Source organism: Glandiceps talaboti, chromosome 5 (assembly GCF_964340395.1).
Source record: "Glandiceps talaboti chromosome 5, keGlaTala1.1, whole genome shotgun sequence".
Lineage (NCBI taxonomy): Eukaryota > Metazoa > Hemichordata > Enteropneusta > Spengelidae > Glandiceps > Glandiceps talaboti.
Window position 1 is genome coordinate 10,530,047 of NC_135553.1, and position 19,797 is coordinate 10,549,843.

The 19,797-nt window shown below is 35.1% G+C and overlaps 1 protein-coding gene across 1 annotated transcript in view; it reads left to right on the top strand.

The window, feature by feature from the left end:
- The window catches only part of LOC144435336 (xylosyltransferase 1-like), a 92,339-nt gene extending 73,820 nt beyond the window's left edge, over nucleotides 1–18,519 (top strand). Inside the window, exons 2-9 of the mRNA XM_078123931.1 lie at nucleotides 8,135–8,609; nucleotides 9,003–9,175; nucleotides 12,471–12,673; nucleotides 13,327–13,407; nucleotides 14,228–14,444; nucleotides 15,279–15,455; nucleotides 15,677–16,132; nucleotides 17,839–18,519. Of these exons, the coding sequence (XP_077980057.1) occupies nucleotides 8,135–8,609; nucleotides 9,003–9,175; nucleotides 12,471–12,673; nucleotides 13,327–13,407; nucleotides 14,228–14,444; nucleotides 15,279–15,455; nucleotides 15,677–16,132; nucleotides 17,839–18,519 (2,463 nt within the window). The remainder of the gene's footprint in view (nucleotides 1–8,134; nucleotides 8,610–9,002; nucleotides 9,176–12,470; nucleotides 12,674–13,326; nucleotides 13,408–14,227; nucleotides 14,445–15,278; nucleotides 15,456–15,676; nucleotides 16,133–17,838) is intronic.
- The last annotated feature ends 1,278 nt before the right edge of the window (nucleotides 18,520–19,797 follow it).

Below are 19,797 nucleotides of genomic sequence, written 5' to 3' on the forward strand. Positions count from 1 at the left end.
ATACTTTCATTTCATAATCATACTTTAATATTGTGAATGACTTTGAAATAACAATAATAATAGGTTTGTTAAGAATGATGCCATAAAACAGGCCGTGGTTTGCGATGATGTTAAAGTCAGAAGGAAGCTTTTGAACCATTTGTGCCCAAATACAGCCCATAAATGATCATTTTCGCTCAGATAGGTGCTCAAAGGGTCGCCATCGCACAGTCAGTGATGTTGTGTATTTTTTTTAGAATTCTGCCATAGAGGGCGTGAATTATTTTTTATTATTCGCCAGATTGTTGAAATAAAGGGGCATGAGAATCTTGGTTAAATTAAGTACATATACAGCCACATTAAGCAGGTCTTTGAAATATTGCAATTTCTTGAAACCAAAGTAAAATTTCCACAACTGCAATTCTCTATTTTATCCATAATTGTCAAAGTTGATGGCAGCATGATATGACAAAAGACATCTTCCAAGATCAATGTCGTCACTATGACAAGATAATGTCTACAATGCGACGAGGTCATCAACCTGACTCTCCTCATCTGAACGCAATACAGTTATTTGGTTTCGATCAATATGGCCAGTCAGTATATGATACTGTACAGTTGTGTTTTGATACTGGAGGGGAGCAGTAGGCATGTGGAGAGGTTACATAGCTGCATAGTGTGGTCAGTGTAATTTTACAGTGAAAACCATTTACTATTTTCATCCAGAATGAATTACAGCCATTTGTATATATATCAGTATAACATTCAATAACCCAGTTTCGATGATCATTTCACTGTCTGTTATCATATAATGCATTGAGTTACAGATGGTATTGGCATGAATAGATGAGCTGAGTGACACTGTCAATTATCTATGTTAAAACGCAGCAGTTGTCCATTTCACAAAAGCACGTCTTGGGATCCCGTACTAAGAAAACCTGTCCAGTATAAACTACAACACTTTGTTTCTGACCAGAATTCACATGATTCGACCAAATAATTTCTCCCTCTAAGTGAATACTAACATACAAATTCAATGTTGTGGCTGGAACTTTTTAGAACGTAGTGAGTGCGATGCTACATACTTTGTTTGTCAACAAACATAAAGCAAACCACTCAGACATACGTATCGGACGTTCGCACTGAATGTTAATAACTTTTTATCATATTTTCCATGGATCCTTCCGTAACTCATTTCTGTACATTATACACAAGGTATAACTACCGTACACGAGGTATAATCTGTTGAAGTTCAAACAAATCCATGGTCAGCAGCCAGTGAAAGTTGGTAGAATCTGTTAAAAGTAGTATGCATGCTGTTACTGTTTATATCATTAACTAAATAAAGAGCCCACACAGTGTAAGTGATGTCTGTGTGTCATCTTTATGGTGTCTATCTCAACATGAAACCTTGTGATCTGGTTCACTGATCTTGATAGTTCATTTAAATAGCTTTACCTCGCTTTAGGGAAAAGCACTGTAATCCTTGAATTTAGCATTCTCACCCTCTCATAGCTGAATGCACTGAAATTTTGAAACACTAAGGAGTAAATAAATAGCAGTACCTGATTTCTAGTAAGTATATACATGTAGAAATGGAAGAGAAAATGGAAGCATTGCCGCCAAGTAGCAACATTTTTAATAAGACTGAAACAGTGAATGTTTCTTTCTTCTTAGCTACAGTTCCTGTTTGCAACCTAAATTCATTGATTCAAATCACATTTTGGATTCTATGTAGGTGGACAACTTTTAATAAAGCCATTGAGTTTGCTCCTATTTAGTTCAGGCTGAACTGCTGCTAGTCAGAATCATCAAAATGTCATTGAACTGAGGTGGGAGGAGAACATACGACAAACTCATCAAAGATAAGATTCCCAGCTTAAGGCACCCGTTGTGGATACAGATTAAAATTAGATGTTAAAAACAGTTGTCGGGCTGAGGTATAGAAAAAGTTGGTTCAGAACAAAAGAACAATCTTATCCTACATATCTTTTGTCCTTACGGTTACACTGATGGAATAATGGGAGAACCTGGAATTGAAACCCTCGTCTTTAACTCAAAAGAACCACAGTCTTCTAAGACTCACAAAATATTGATCATCTCCATTGTAACCAAAATCAGCACTTTGTCAAAAATATTATTCAAAAGTTGAAAATTATGAATAAAATGTTGTATTGTAAAATATTGATTAGCTCTGTCGTAACCAACCATCAGCACTTTGTCAAAATATTATTCAAAGTTGAAAATTATGAATAACATTCCTATCAGTTTTGGGGCATATTACAACACTTGGAGGCAAACCAAGATAAACATGTCACAGTGTCTTTGAAGGCCATAGCTGCCTCAAGTATACATTGTACTCCTATAATCTTTTGACATTGTGACATTTTCAGTACAGGATACGATTCACGATTTTCAGTACAGGGGATATGTTTCCCACTGTTATCATAAAATATGAGCATTGTGACATTTCTTACTGGGTATAAACCTCCCACCTGGGACTCCCTCTCCCAGTAAATCAATATATATTGCTTATAGGTAAATTGCATAATTGGAAACTTTATGCTGTTATACTCAGCTAAGATGTCGTGTGTCTTTTGAATATTTTGTTTTGTTCCTTGGATAAGTAGTGCAAACTAGTTGGGTTCGGTTGATGGCCAAGCATTAGGTTGTTTGCCTTTTATCACTGCAGTCTGGGTTCAAACCTACCAAGCACTAACTAGGTTTGATTGAATTAACCAGTGCTGTACTGTGTACATTGTCATAACCAATATGTATTGAATAAAATATCATCAGTTTGCATTTCCCACCTCCTCAATTTTGCTTTTTCATATTGCTATTTCACTCTTTCACAAAAAAAATGGTATTTACATTAATAGCATATATGTACATGTAAGCCCCCACGGATCAAGGACCTTTCATGACCCCAATTTTTGAAACCTTGAGGAAGGTCAATTGAAACTCAATTATTTAAGTGACATTTCATGGTCTGACTCAGAGGTCAGAGGTCAGATGCCTATGTCATCAATTAGAGCCAGGAAATATTGTAAAGTGACAGTGATAATAACAACTTGCATTTAGGAACCCCGTTTGTTGTGTCACTTCAGAGAACTCTAGACTAAGTTGTGGGGGCTAGGCTTCTTCCATCGCAATCCCTATGCTGACTATTCCTGATGGTGAACATCCTTGGTATTGTTGGAGAATTTAATTGGGAAGATAACCCACTGTAAAGCCATAAAAGATGGCATCCAAGTTGCAGATATTTTAAAAGGAAAATCCAAAGTGGGGTAATTTGTTTTATTTCTTGGACAAAACTGTGCCTGGAATGAGTAACTCAATTGGTGGTATCATTTTGAAGAGTGAAGCTGTTATTTCGTGTGTTCAATTTTTCTTGCAAAATCAAATTTGTGCTCAACTCATTTCTCAACATTTGATACCGCAAATATTTTGTGTTGCTGTGCACGGAAATGACAAAAGGCAGAATCTAGCAATCTAAGTCACACAAGCGAGACTAACAGAACACATGCTGTTGAAAGCCAACCTCAGTGACCACTATTATTAATCTGGCTGACATCTAAATACTTTAATCATAACTGTAGAAGCCATTTTTCCCTGGGCAAAATTAGTCAAACTTTCAAAAAATTCTTGGTTTCTCTAAAATATTTCCATACTTCTCCTTTATTTTAGACTCAAAGTATCAAAATAATCCTTTACAAGAAAATGGTGTTGAAATTTTTATTTAAAAGTGATGTGTTTACGAAAACGAATTTTTTTTTATTGAATGGATATGACAACGTGATTGCAGTTCATGTAACAGTAAAAGTGCAGACCTCTGGAGAGATATCCACATAAGCAGAGCAAGTAATTACCAATGCAGTCTGTATAAACGCAATTTTGAATTCTGCACTGAGTCAACTTTCCTGATTAAATTTCACCTCAATTTAATCTCTTCAACTTGTGCCACGTTTATCTGCCATGATTATCCCAAAGTCAGCTGACCAAATTGAAATAATTGAGTCTGAAGATGAGATTGTCTTTTCATTTTATAAGCTTGTCTTTGCCAACGTTTGAAAAGTAAACCGTCGTGACATATCAATGTACGTCATTCTACGATGTCTAGTTAATGATTTGACTCAACAATAAAATGCATTCTAAAGATGTGAACTTTTTAATTCAAATAAAGTCTTTTAGACAGTTATTGCTTCTTGAGTAGAAGATGATCTATGCCAGCTATCTCACCTTAGTTTTTCTGTGCTGTTTTTTCTGAGGATTATTTTGACATACTCTCTCTTCAGTTTTTCTGATATTCTGCACTGGTTTGAATGTTATTTTGACAGACTTCTACCTAGTGATACTTTCTACTTCAGAAGTGAGATAGATTTTTTGTGATTTATATAATTGTTTAGTAGTAAAATTGAAATAAAGTAATTTTAACGAAAGACAGCAATCAAATGATATTTTTTTGTGTAATTAAGCACACAGAGATTTGTTTTATAATAATTCACACAGACACAGATACATACACACATACATACATATATACATACATACATACATACATACATACATACATACATACCTACGTACGTACGTACGTACGTACGTACATACATACATACATACATACATACATACATACATACATACATACATACATACAGACGGAAAGACAGACAGACCGCAAATAGAAGTTTTAGACATGTACTCATATGCACATCAAGTATTCAATCTTTTCAAGCGCTCAGTCTAAGAGAAAATTACATAAATGTAACTTAAAGGAAGGAAAAAACATTGTCAGATTTCAGGAAATGAGATTGAAAAAACAACAACAACCAAACATTGTTCTGATGTTCTATAACTTAGTGTAGGTCTCAACTGGTACCCGGAAGTACCACAAGCACTCCACAATACTACAAGCAGACACTTTTGAGAGCATATTATCTGTTAATATGATTAGGAAGATAGACAAAATGTTAAAAGACAGGAAAACGTGTAGACTTTTTTCATCCCTCTGTAAAAAATAACCACAAACATACATGTGTACATCATCAAACACACTGGGTATTTCATCCATGAGAGAGAGCATAGACCCAGGATTGACCTGTGATGCAGATAAAAGAAAGTTTTGTTGAATTCTAACATTTTGTTCCTAGTAAAGAATGCATGGCTGTTGGAAATAAATCAATTCAAAGATTTTCAATCTTTTGAAGTAGTACCTAAAGGTTTTTTCTGAATTGAAATACAAGTAGCGTGAATACGACATGATAGAGTACTTGTTGTAAGTCTGACTGTGTTCTTGTACCATATGCTATCCATTCTTTGATCGATCCTTGTATGTATTGGAACTATAGTTCTTATACAAATTCTAAAGTGCCGTTTAAATCTTCAACCGTACACCATACTATTGAACAGATGTCATACTTTTACACGTTTTCATGATTGCCTTTGAGGACTGACATTTTTAACAACCATTAAAAAAGATTGGTCTAGTAGACACCTATTGACTCAAATCAATTTCTGTGCAAGATTAAATATTTTCTGAAGAAATTCAAGGCATTTTATGTCACCATGGAGATAGGCCAACAGACAGGCAGACACTCTCCCACCTACAATCAAAAGTTGGTAGTTGAAGATAGGAAGTTCTTATCCATACATCTTTTAGATACGTATATAGAACAGAGGCTCTTTTTATCTAGCGATAATTTAAAAGATTCAACATAATTGCTGTCTCATCAAAAATGTATCAAATTATGAGATTTGAGACTTATCGTTTCATCTGTCTCACAACCAACTTTTATAGCTTGAACAGCTGAGTCCTAATGTGATTGAAATTAATAGTAAAATTCTTATCAGATGGACAGATATTAGATACCTTTTTGAAATTGTCCTGTGCATTTAAAAGATGAAAAGATGAGATACAAATTATGATAGATGTGGGGAAGGTTTTTCCTGATGTCCATGTGTAATTTTGTACGTTCTATTGTCATGTAATACTGCCTGTAAACAAGGAAAACATGATCCTGTGATTGCACATGTTGTTGACAACCTATAAAACAAGAATGTTGAATTTCGTACATCAACAAATCTTTATATAGTTATCATTAGGGAAAGAAATACCAAATTTTAAAACTGTAATAAAAAGTAAAAATAACTATAAAAATTTAATGTTTGTTGTGAAATTGTTCATCGGTGATGTTTCGGGTCTACATGATGTAATAGATTGTGTCTAGATAAGATAGTGATTGGATTAGATTTATAAATACCACCACACCATTAGCTATGTATTGTAACTTAGTATAATACTGTATCTCCAAACCAGCAATAGTGTCAATGCTGCCAGAGCTGATACATATTTGACACGGCAATCACACAATTTGAGGTTTATTACACCGCTGTCATTACAAGTATGAATCTGATGTTTGACATTTGCAAGAGTCGAGATGGAAGTGCTTAGTATACTTTCTGACATCCACCACAAAAATTTACAGAAAATTGATGTGAGGTCTTTACCAAAGCATCAGAGGTAGTTCTACTTTTGACATAAATACACAAAGTTACAAGTTGCATCATTGTCAGTAAAATGTTGATTGTATCGTAGCTGTGGCTGCTTTCTTGATATAAATGTGTAACTATTGACACTTCCCTGACCAAGTCATGATATTCCTAATTTCAAATCAAAACATTCATGACTTTTTTGTATCATAGTTCAATACTGTACACATGCCATATGAGTTTCAAACATCAGTATATCTTACAAATGATAAATCCGTCCATCTGGATTGTATAAAAAGATGAAAGGTTGACAACAACTGGAGACTTGTATTAAACTATTTCCAAATGGTTAACTGTTGTATACTTTGTGAATGCTCGTAGTACTTTACAATTGGAAGAGGTCCAGCTATTCGGAAGCAAAACTTTACGAAAAATTCACGCAAACTAGAAAAAGCCTGTGGGCATGCAACAACTTCTAGTCTGCTCTCCATTTTCATCTAAAAGTGATAAACATGGCATTCCTGCGTGTTTACAGGAAATTACTCGTGTTCTGATACTAAACAGGTCACAACCTGGATATCTGTATGTGTTTGTAACATAGTCTTGATTGTATTCAGGTTATTAGGCTGAGGGTTCTTCAGAGTCCAGTTCTGTGTGTCTCTATTAGACTGAACTTTGTTGTTGTAAAACTTTTCAAATCATGTATTCAGGTTATAGGCAGAATTTCTTCAGAGTCCAGTTCTCACATGACAGCACATCATTTCCTACTATAATTGTGCCTTAAACTCTAAATTGGAGGGGGAGAGAGAGAGAGAGAGAGAGAGAGAGAGAGAGAGAGAGAGAGAGAGAGAGAGAGACAGAGAGACAGACAGACAGAGAGACAGACAGACAGACAGACAGACAGACAGAGACAGAGACAGAGAGACAGAGAGAGAAAGAGAAACAGACAGACAGACAGACAGACAGACAGGCAGACAGAGTTAGAGAGAGGGAGACAGAGACAGAGGCAGAGACAAAAACAGAGTGAACACATCATTTCCAATGTTTATATATGCCCACTACTAAAATGAGGTATTCACTAGTTAAAATGCATGCAATCTTCTATCAGTTTCCCAGCATATACATATCAGTCCAACTATGTTTGAAACAAAAATAGAATGAAACAAACTATGTCCTGTATGTAAACATGAAAGGCGATGTGAACTATATAGCAATTCAAAACATCTCTTATCATGGATATTTATAGGTAACTGTAAGTGAAAATAGAAAATCTGTTAGTCATAACAAATCTATGGAGTAATGCAACCATTACTTATTAAAATTTAGGGGATTGTGAAATATTTTGAAAATTTTAAATCTAGATATTAGACGTTTTATTTGCAATATTTGAGGGAAATCAAAACAAAACATTAACACGAAAAATAGCTGTGTGAAAAGTAATAGGCATTTTGAAGTAATGTTTTTGGAAGATTTCTCTGAATGGACTAGTGAGGGCGCTGTTCATTATGATTTGAGTTCGTGGAAAGAAATACAGACTTTACGGGATGCATGTCAAATTTATTATTCTATGTGAGAAAACACTTAAGAATTTTTTATTATTTAATTAGTTGATTAAATTTCAAAAGCAATGCTTAATGTTTCTTTTCTTTTTTCACTATTACAGGGAGAGAAGACACCACTGGATAAAGAGCGGCACCCTGCAACGTTACAAAATAAACTCAAAGTGAACTCAAATAAAGAAACTCAACTAAAATATGATGATAATTCATTAAAAAATTTCAACCCAAAAAGAAGGACTAACAAAGAGGATAAATTATTTGACGATTTTAACAAACCACAAAACAGTAACGATCATTTACAGCAAAATAGCTTACAGTTGAGTAACGGTGGCAGAGATGTAGATGGACAGAGAAACAATCACGTCAAACAAAATGTGGGGTTGCAGCCTGGTAATCAGGGAGAAGTCAAGTCTTTCCAGCAGGATTATATTGCAAGATGTGAGATGGGGAAGGACGCACAGTCGGCTTTGATAAGGGCAACCACACCAAAATGTAAACAAGAAATAGCTGATACATACTGTAGTATAGAGGAAGGACTTATTTATCCTCAGATTCTACCAAGGTTATGTCCACTACCTGGTAAGGTTTAACTCCATTTGTTCAGATATTCACTCAACCATCCATACATCCAATCAGTAATCACCGTTACATCCATCTATCCATCCTTCCATCCATCCATCCATCCATCCATCCGTCCGTCCGTCCATCCATCATCCATTCATCCTTTCATCCATTCATCCCTCCATCAACACTTTGTTCCCAATTTTTGTCAGAGAGTTTTGATTCACCAGCATTTTCATAAAAATCTGTAAATGTTCATTCCATGATGGTGTGTTTGGCTAACTTAATCACTTTGTCAGCATCCTTTGACTTATGTTAGTATACGTCTATGTTCTACACCTGTCAATACTTATACCACATATAACAATTTAATGGATATTCCTAACATTACAATTCTATTTGGCTTTGAAGGGAAACCAATGCTTCAAGTTGAAGTGAGAGCAGATAGATTTGATCCAACTATACATAAACCAGTCAGAATTGTCTTCATTGTGATGGTTCATGGACGGGCTTTTAGACAAGTCAGAAGACTCTTTAAAGCTCTCTACCATGTAGACCATTATTTCTATATCCATGTAGATGAGGTAAGTGGAGTTCTAAAACTATCTACCATGTAGACCATTATTTCTATATCCATGTAGATGAGGTAAGTGGAGTTCTAAAACTCTCTACCATGTAGACCATTATTTCTATATCCATGTAGATGAGGTAAGTAGAGTTCTAAAACTATCTACCATGTAGACCATTATTTCTATATCCATGTAGATGAGGTAAGTGGAGTTCTAAAACTCTCTACCATGTAGACCATTATTTCTATATCCATGTAGATGAGGTAAGTGGAGTTCTAAAACTCTCTACCATGTAGACCATTATTTCTATATCCATGTAGATGAGGTAAGTGGAGTTCTAAAACTCTCTACCATGTCGATCATTATTTCTATATCCATGTAGATGAGGTAAGTAGAGTTCTAAAACTCTCTACCATGTAGATGAGGTAAGTGGAGTTCTAAAACTCTCTACCATGTAGATCATTATTTCTATATCCATGTAGATGAGGTAAGTGGAGTTCTAAAACTCTCTACCATGTAGATGAGGTGAGTAGAGTTCTGAGGTGAATGCAGCATTCAAAAACTACTTTTTCAACTACATAAATTAAAGAAACATGGAATAAGAAAATGCTTTTATTTCTCAGTGACATTCCCCTTGAAGTTTTATACTGGTCAGAGAAATCACCCCCCCCCCCCCACACACACACACACACACACATAAACACAGCCAGAGGTATAGATGAGCGGAATGTTCATAATTAAAATTCTTTGGTTAAATTTCACTCTCAATATTAGTAGAAAACATATGTTACATATTACAATACGAAGTGTGCGCCAGGAGCCATTCTTCTCCAAGTCTGGTAAACATAAAATAGAAGCTATGAGAGATAAGATCATTAGAATTTGATATGTATGTGTTTGTCGATAATAAAACAGTTACTGATAAAAACAAAATAGTTGGGTATAGTTTCCAAATACCTAAATCTTTTAAATGTTGTTGTATAGATAACATATGTTATAGGTTATAATTATGTGATGTATGCCAGGAGCCATTTGTCTCAAAGTCTGGTAAACATAAAAAAGAAACTGTTAGAAATATGATCCTTAGAATATTATTGATGACTGAAATGAATATTATTGTGAGAGTGGGAAAGTTTTGACAAGGAACAGATTGTTGTCGTTTATTGAAAGGTAGTGTAGTAAATATAATAAAAGAAACTATATACAATGTAAACAAGTAATTTCGCTTTCAACTGTTATTTTGGTACAAACAATAATTTCGCTAATTGGAAAAAAATTATCAAAGGTACACGCACATTTTACTTTCCCACCACATGCTTTAGAAGACTGTACAATATCACCCATGGCAACAATAAATAATGGGCACTACGTATTACACTTTTACATGCTCCCTGAAGAGCATGCAATTCTTGTTGAGTGCCATGGATCTACAACATAACAATCACATCCTAACAGATACCCATTTAAACAACGTTATAGACCAGCATGTGCGCCCTCTGATGAAAGGCAATTTTTTTTTGTTGTGGGTCAAAAAAGAAAACTTTTGTCTTGATTTTGTAATGAATCATCATGTATGTAAGGAGTGCTCACGAAAGAACAAACGACAGTAAACGTAACAGCCAAAAAGAAATCGCACCATGTACACTACATCAGATTTTAATCAATTTGGCAGCAGTGGGGCTTTGACAACTTAGATAGCAAACCATCTCTTCTAACCTAAAAGTTAATATTCTAAACCTACTACATGTTTTCATACCTAGGAAATGTTGTGTTTTTGTAGTCTTCAGTAAGTTCTCAAAGACTAATCATCACCACTTACCAGACTGGTACATTGTTAATGTACAAGAATACATTTTAGTCACTACTTATTTTGACGTTTTTGTTGTCTAGCAAAAATAAGTCTTCAGCGAAAATGTCCAGGTTTACAGTAATCTCAGCAAGTGATTTGTTCTAGTGATAGACTGTTCAGGTAACAGCGAAATCTCATATAGATTGAAATCCTCTATATTATCGTAGAAAGAAAAAAAAGAAACCCAGCTTGTCTTGAATGAATGAGTGAATCATTTTGATTGTACAAGTAATTTGATTAACTGTATGACTGCCATAGTAAAATAAATCATGCGTTAAAATTGTAGAAAGGAACAAAATCGTTATTGATGAATAAAACATATTTTGTATGATAAATTTGAAAATAGATAAATGAATAAACCATTTTCAGTTTTACGTTTACTGATAAGAATGAGTCTCACAAAAGTAGCAGAAATTGAAAAATAATGGAAAATATGCAAAAATAGAAATGCTACTTTAATATAAAATGAAAATTCGCAAAAAACTGTGTTTTTCTTTTGAACCTGTAAATGATGGCACTTTGCCAAGTTGCAATAGCACATAACAATATTATTAATAGCTAGGTTTTATATTTATAAGAGAAAAAAAAACATACGTAATGTAATTTTCAAAAGTATCAGGTGTTCTTTCAATTGAATTTAAAAAATCCAGCTGAATCAATCAATGTGATATTACTTAGGTGTCCTGATAGAAAATACTCATAAATGATAAATTTTATTAAAATTACCGTGATATACCTGCCAGTACTATTATTATCCCATTTCTTATTAAATTTTAACTCCAATGATATATTTAGTTGAAATAACACAGTCTAAACCAATGTTGTTATATTTCCTTTCAAATCTTAACACTCGCAAAGTGTCTGTTTTTTTATGAATTTGTCATCTGTTGCCTGATGTAAATATGTTAAATCAGCTGTTTGTGTATTACCAGCTTTTAGCTACTATCACATAAAGAGATGAAATATACAACTTTCTTGTCATAATATATATGTATAAACTGCTATTTAATATTCAAAGTTAAAAGCCCATGTCAGCTTATGGTTAAAATTTAAGAGAGACGAAGAGTTATCTAGCAGAGCTTTTGAAAAGCAGGTGTTGTGACAAATGAATAATCCTGTGTAATCCTTATGACTCCACTGATAAGATAACACAAATGTGAGAACCTAGGAATGAATCATGGCCATTTTATCAAAGTCAAGTAATAATCAACAAATTTTGTAGCTGCTGTTTTCATAACTTTCAAATTAGTATAAACTTTAAAAAAAAAAAAAGAAATGATGCAAAGTAGAATTTCTTGTACAAAATGTGAAGTAAGCTTGCTAAAATGTCTATTGGGATATTCTGCCATAAAATAGTAGTCTGGAAATCCCCTTATTGTACTTACAAAGTTACAAACAAAAAAAAAACACAGAGAGGTTTCCATGAAGTAACTAACTCAAAAAATTCTAATTTAATTTCAGAGATCTGATTATCTGCACAAAGAACTGACAAAGATGTCCCAGTGGTATCCCAATGTACGTGTGTCACCTTGGAGGATGTCTACAATATGGGGTGGTGCCAGCTTACTACAGATGTTACTAAGATGTATAGCAGATCTACTAGAGATGAGAGACTGGCAGTGGGATTTTGTTATTAATCTTAGTGAATCTGATTACCCTATCAAGTAAGATTATTATGATTACACAGTCAGTAATGCGCCTGCATGTGGTTTTGACATTTTTGTAACAATTTTTACCTGCAAAGTCTTTATATTCATGGTATTACAGTCAGTTACGGTGTTGCCTGCAAAGTTTTCATTTTCAATTCTTGAGATTTTCTAGGAGTAGTGATTTTCACATTATGTGTATATCTGAAAGTATATCAAACTAAACAGAGATGGAACTTTGCCATTTTACCTTTTCTTTTTGTCTGTTATTTTATATATATATAAATGTAAATGTACAGTCAATACATATGTGTACTTTCCTCTTTGTAACATTCCTTTAATACTCAAAACAAATAATTTTGATACTCAGACTGTTTGTCAATATCAATAACTTTCGAACCTGCTAAAACTGTATGTAGCCTAATTTGCATGTTTGTAGCCTAATTTGCATGATTTTATGAAGGATCAGTTTGAATTGGGGGAATTAAAATGTGGACAATTATAATCACTGATGTTGAAGCAACTATATTGTACTAGTGTACTTGGCATGTGTTACTCACTTTGCTATGCATTGTTCTAACTGTACATACATTGAACTTGACATAATATTACTCTCTTTACTATGCACCACTCTAATCTAATCGTACACACCGTACTTTTGTTTATTTCAGAACAAATGACCAATTAGTGTCTTTCCTGTCTGTAAATAAAAATTTTAATTTCCTGAAATCCCACGGCAGAGATGATGCAAAGTAAGTCTTTCAGCTATTCTTTGACTTTCCTCAGTGTCAGCTGATGCTGAATTGTGCCTGGTTTTAAACTTATGTATCAGATCTTATCTGATGAAAAAAAGGAGATGAACAAATTGCTTGTTGAATTAGATATGAATATAATGACGATGAATTTCACAGACAAACCCTTGAAATTTATGGAGGATTTTGTAAAGTTTGATTTATGATAAACTTTTATCTGAAGATGTGATATGTGAAATAAAAAACTACATGTACGTTTCAAAGCATAAAGTTCAATGAGGTTGGTCACTTTCCAGTGAAAAACTACTATAATGGTAATTGTATAATATTCCTCAATATTTTTCTTTTGTTAAGCCAAGGAAAATATGAGTAACCTAAGGGGCCTTTGTCACCACAAGTCACTAGACAAGTAGTGACAACCCTTAGGTCAAGGATATTTTCCAGCTGAATGAAGAAAAATATTGGAGAATAGCATGATTATACCAGCACCTGTAATATCAAAGAAATATTGAGGAAAGTAATAGCAATTTTGAAAGTTTGAACTCATATTTTGAACACAGCAGGACCAGTGTTGTAGACACACATTGTCGTGACATAGATGTGCGATGTCATGATGCAGAACAACCAGAGGATGTATTCCATATTTTTTGTTTAACTTGGCTCATGCATGGTATAATGAACCTAAAACAAGAGGATGGAAAATTTTGAAATTTATACCAGGTTTATTGACACAGTATGACCAGGCAGTACGTGTGACATACTTTCTCCTGATATAAATTGACAAAATGACTATATTTTTATGTTTTGATATTTAACTTAGGTTCATCAGAAAGCAAGGTTTAGACAGGACATTCTTAGAGTGTGATAATCACATGTGGAGACTAGGAGACAGAAAACTACCAAAAGGTATCGCTATCGATGGAGGGTCAGATTGGATAGCTCTCAATAGACATTATTGTGAATATCTTATCACTTCAAATGACCCCCTCATCAATGGACTTAAAAAGTTTTATAAGTATACTCTGCTGCCGGCTGAGGTGAGTTTGTGTGTGTGTGTGTGTGTGTGTGTGTGTGTGTGTGTGTGTGTGTGTGTGTGTGTGTGTGTGTGTGTGTGTGTGTGTGTGTGTGTGTGTGTGTGTGTGTGTGTGTGTGTGTGTGTGTATGTGTGTATGTGTGTGTGTGTGTGTGTATGCGTGTTTGTATGTATGCGTGGGTGTGCATGGGTGTGGGTTGGCACATGCGTGCATATGTGTATGCATGCATGTGTGTGTGTGTGCATATTTGCATCTGCATCTGTGTTGTCTATATATGTTTGAATAATGTGTTTGTACCCTAACAAAATCATACGCATGTGAGGTACAAGTGAGTAAGCACCCAAAACACACCCAAAGCACATTACTTTGCAAAGAGGTGGGTTTTATGTCTAATTGTTATCATTCCTAAAACACAGCTATTGTATTTTTTTACCCACCTGAAACACACTGACCTGGACCAATATGTATGTCTTTCTGTCACTTTGTCAGAAAGTTGTGCTGTGAGTGTGTGTTTACATGCATATATTCATAATTGCATTTACACCTTCATCCACTCCTTTATATTTCCAAGTGGTCTTTCACTGTAACTTTTCCAAATCTTTAACCATAGGAAGCAGGTACATGAAACCAATACTGTTACAGTACCTCAATATACAGCCATAATAAATGGCGCCCTCTGTGTTGTAATATACACAATGGCAAACATAAATGTATGCTGTGACAATTTCAAAGGTCCTCGTAAAGTTATTAAAAGTCACATTTTTGATACATGTATGTCATTTATAGTTTAGATAATTTGTTTCTTGTTGCATACTAACTTTATTTTCTTGTTTTCAGTCTTTCTTCCACACAGTGTTAGAAAACTGTGAATTGTGTGAGACTATGGTCGATAACAACCTCCGAGTCACCAACTGGAAAAGGAAACTAGGATGTCAGTGTCAGTATAAGAAAATAGTAGACTGGTGTGGATGCTCACCTAATGATTTTAAACCAGAAGATCTAGCTAAAGTCAAGGTATGGAAGTTATACTCAAAATTTTTTTTATCAGCGTGTCTTCTACCCCATAAGACTGAAGTGATTTGTTGTTGATCGAATGATGAAACAATGATATCTTGTGAGTCACCACACATTAAGTTCCAATGAATGTTAAATTTTGGTTGTGAGAAAAGAAAACTGTCGTAGAATTATTTCAAAACTTTCTTTCTTAATTGATACATATATTTTTCATGTTATAGACCACAAGACCAGCATTCTTTGCCAGGAAATTTGAACCAGTTATCAACCAAGAGGCAATCAATCAGCTGGATAACTGGCTGTATGGAGACTATCTCATCGGAACGCCAGGATTTGACTCCTACTGGCAGAACTTGTACCATGTGGACGAAGGCCGTTCTGATGTATCCGATGTGTTCTGGACCTACTACCAGGCTTTGATTCGGCTGGCAACTGAGAGCTTCCGTGCTTCCATCGAAAGTGTTGGATATCGTGAAGGATGCATCTATGCTTTCAACATGGCTCCTATAGAAGTTGATATGTATTTCCGAGCGGACGATTTTCAGGGTTTGTTGATAACCTATGAAGGAATGTCACGAACAGGGCAAAAAGATTGGTTTGAAACTTGGTTGGTTCCTCAGAAACAGTTCCAGGTTGTGAACCCAATCGGACCAGCTGGCAGAGTGCTGTCACTTGAGGCAAGTTTAACATAAATCTTGTTCTCTTCCAGTGTTTTTGTTTGACATGAAATTTTTTGCAAATTTAGCTCAAAACAAGTGACTGCAAAACTATGGCAATAATTATGATATAGAATCAACTTGATACAAATGTGTCAGAAAATGTGATGCAATCTAAATCTCATCTTCAGTTTTTTAAAAGTATTTTATGAATGGTGATTTAGAAGATTTCTAGTAGTGGCTTACCAAACATGACAGTAATTGATAACAGCATCATAAATTGTCTTGAACACATCAACCAGTCATGGTTTTTTTGTTGGACAGGTTTAGACCTGTCAGTATCGATTCCAGTCTCACTGTAATGGAGTACCATATATAATTAGATTGCTGGTATTGAAAATTATCATATATTTGAGTTTGTTGAAATGTTTTATGAATCACATATCAGTCATCAAGTTGAAATTTACAAGCTACGGTATAGTGAAATATTATCATTGACCAAACTGATGTATAATTAATTTGATATTCAAGTCAAGTATATAACATATCTTGAGTTTACTTTGAGATACAAATGCTCTGAAAGTTACCCCTCCCACCCATGCACATCGCTATCATGCCTTGAGGGTAATACCCCTCCCACCCATGAACATCACTATCATGCTGTGAGAGTAATACCCCTCCCACCCACATACACTACTATCACATCTTGATAGTAATACCCCTCCCACCCACATACGTTGCCATCATGCTTTAAGAGTTACCCCTCCCACCCACCCATATAGATATTTCCTTCAGAGATAACGTCTCACCTCCACTTATTGCTGTCAACTCAAGTCACCCCTCCCACCCACACACATTACTAACACTTCAAGAGTTAACACCCCCACGTCAAAAGTTACCCCTTCATACACACACATTGTTATCGCCTTAGAATTTTACAATTCCACCTGCCCAAATTGCTATCACCGTAAGTTACCTTTCCTGCCCCCCCCCCCCCCCCCCATACTCAAATGTCACTATACATGTAACTGATTGAGTAACCTATCCATCCATACATACTGGTATTAACAACATTCCAACCCATAACACCAAAGTAAAGCATTTTCTATATGTACCACAATCGTTTATAGCATCCATATCAAGTACAACCCATACCACCAAAGTAAAGCATTTTCTGTATGTACCACAATTGTTTATAGCATCCATATCAAGTATAAAAGTATACTGTTTTATTTGCTAATTGATCACATTCAAAGGCCACATGCTGGCCTTGTAAATAAACCAATTGAAACAGTATACTTTTACACTTGATATGAATGCTATAAATTGGTGTAGCACAGAGAGAAAGCGCTTTACTTCAGTGTTATAAGTTGTATCACACCCTGGACTGTAATTTTAATAACAGAGTACATGGCGTAGTACCATTCCTGACTGTATCTTGCAGTCATCAAATCTCTGTATTAAAGGCACATATCTATTTCTAACCATCAAAGAAAGACAGCACTTCCTCACTGTAAGTTCAGGAAGAAGAATCCATACAAACGAAAAACTTGATTGATCAGAGGCTATTTATCCAGGATGGCTTGCAACTTTGACATTGAACTGTCAACTTATCAGGGAATGTACTGTACATGTAGAAGAAAAAAAATGGTTTTTAGTTATCTAGATCAGATTATAAAGAGAAATTTTAACTTTTTAATCTGTTTTTTTTTTGTCAACCTTTGTAGGTGAGCAATGATTATGACCTGAAGGAAAGAGTCTTCCGTAACTTTGGAGGTTTGATGGGACCGTATGACGAACCTCGTGTTCTTTTACGGATGATTCAAGGAGAACTGTTTCCCGTAACCTTGATGTGGCTTGATCCTGTAGACCAGGTAGTGGAAGTCCATGATGTCAATCTAGAAGCAGATGCAGAAATAGTTTATTATAAAACTGAGTTTTACAAACCTCTCCGACCAGGAAAGTGGGTCCTCAAAATGATATACAATCAACAGGTGGTCGCACAGACAAATTTTCTTATTCTCCCATTGGCTGTCAATAATATGCAGCCAATGACAGAAAGTGAGACTAGAACAAAACATAATGGACCACCTGGGAATGTGTATACACCCAATGAAAAGAGTCATCTTGGAATTGACGAACTCTCCAGAGACGCAAAAAGTGCAGCCTTAGATTTAGCTGAGGCAAATAGTCACAAGACAGGTTTTGAATTGACTGAGTGGATTGATTCACTCGTTAGTAAGTTCTGGAGAGTTTTTGATCTTTGTGTAACTAAACCTGTTAGGAGTATAGATCAGACTGCATCTTGTTCTGTTGTTAAACAGTGCTATAACACAGACTGGAGTACCAGGTCTCCAGATCCCAAGTCAGAACTAGGACCTATTAAAAGTGATGGAAGAATCAGGTAGTGAATGGTGACAATGTTGTCTGCAAGATGTGTATATATATGAGGAATATGACTGCCATGTGTCTGTTAGAACAGTGCAAATCTGTGCTAAGCAGCTGTTTGGATTCAGAATCTTTTAGCATGTCATATTATCTATGGCAACATTGGAAATCTGTCAGATGACAAGTACCCATGGCAACACTGAAAGTCTGTCACCATGCAAAGTAGCCATTGCGAAAATGCAGTATCCTGTATATCGTATCATGTAACCATGGCCATGTGAAGTCTGCTGGCATGCTAAGTAACCATAGCAACAGTCAAAATCTGTCACCAATGCAAAGTAGTCATGGCTAGTCTACCCATGGCAATAGGAAAGTCTGGTGCCATGCCGTGTATCCATGGCGACAATGAAAACTTGTCAACATGGAGAGTGTTCACCATAAGGAATCTACAGCAACTCAGTGTCCAGATTACAGAGACATGTATCCATGTGTCGAATGAGATGAACCCATGAGGATCAAGAAAATGCATCACCACCCACCTCTCTGATTGCAGGTTTCCATTACTGTTACCAAGGTTACCAAGCCATGAATATTTGAAGATTAATAGTGATCATGCATGATAGTGAACATGACTGAACATGGTAACAGAGGGTGACTGTCGACAATCTGAAGTCCATTCCATGGATAAAAATGTAAGAATATGCAAGATGAACACATTTACTGTTAAAAACAAAAGGCATTTGCATGTAGATATGTACACCACAGAGGGCGCTAAACAAACTTTTACATAGTTTTACTTGAGGGTAGTTTCTTCCTCAAGCTCTATTGGTATCCTCAGTTGTCAAAATTACAAAACATTGACAAAACCTGTAAGAAACAAGGTCAAAGGTCACAGACAATGTAATAATTAGGTGTAAATAACACAGGGCCAGTACAAAGTTGTTAATATATTTGATGATATCAATTGAAAGTTTAACTCATTTCCATACGTAATATTTTGACATAGGATGCTCACTTAAACCACTTCTTCACCCAGCAATGAAAATATTTCACCCAAAATACCCTATCAATTTACATGGAAACCAAAAGACTGTCTGAGATTCAGAGTCAGTTGAAGGAGAAGAAAACATCTTCTGAACTGTTTGAAGTCGTCACAGTAAAATGAAAGGTATATATTTAAAGTTTTAAACTTACTGCCACTTTTTTGTAATCCTAAATGTAATTTTTAATACTTTGGTTGGATATATCTATTGACATACAGGTAGTGTAAGATACAGCCTATTGGTCGCAAATTCCTG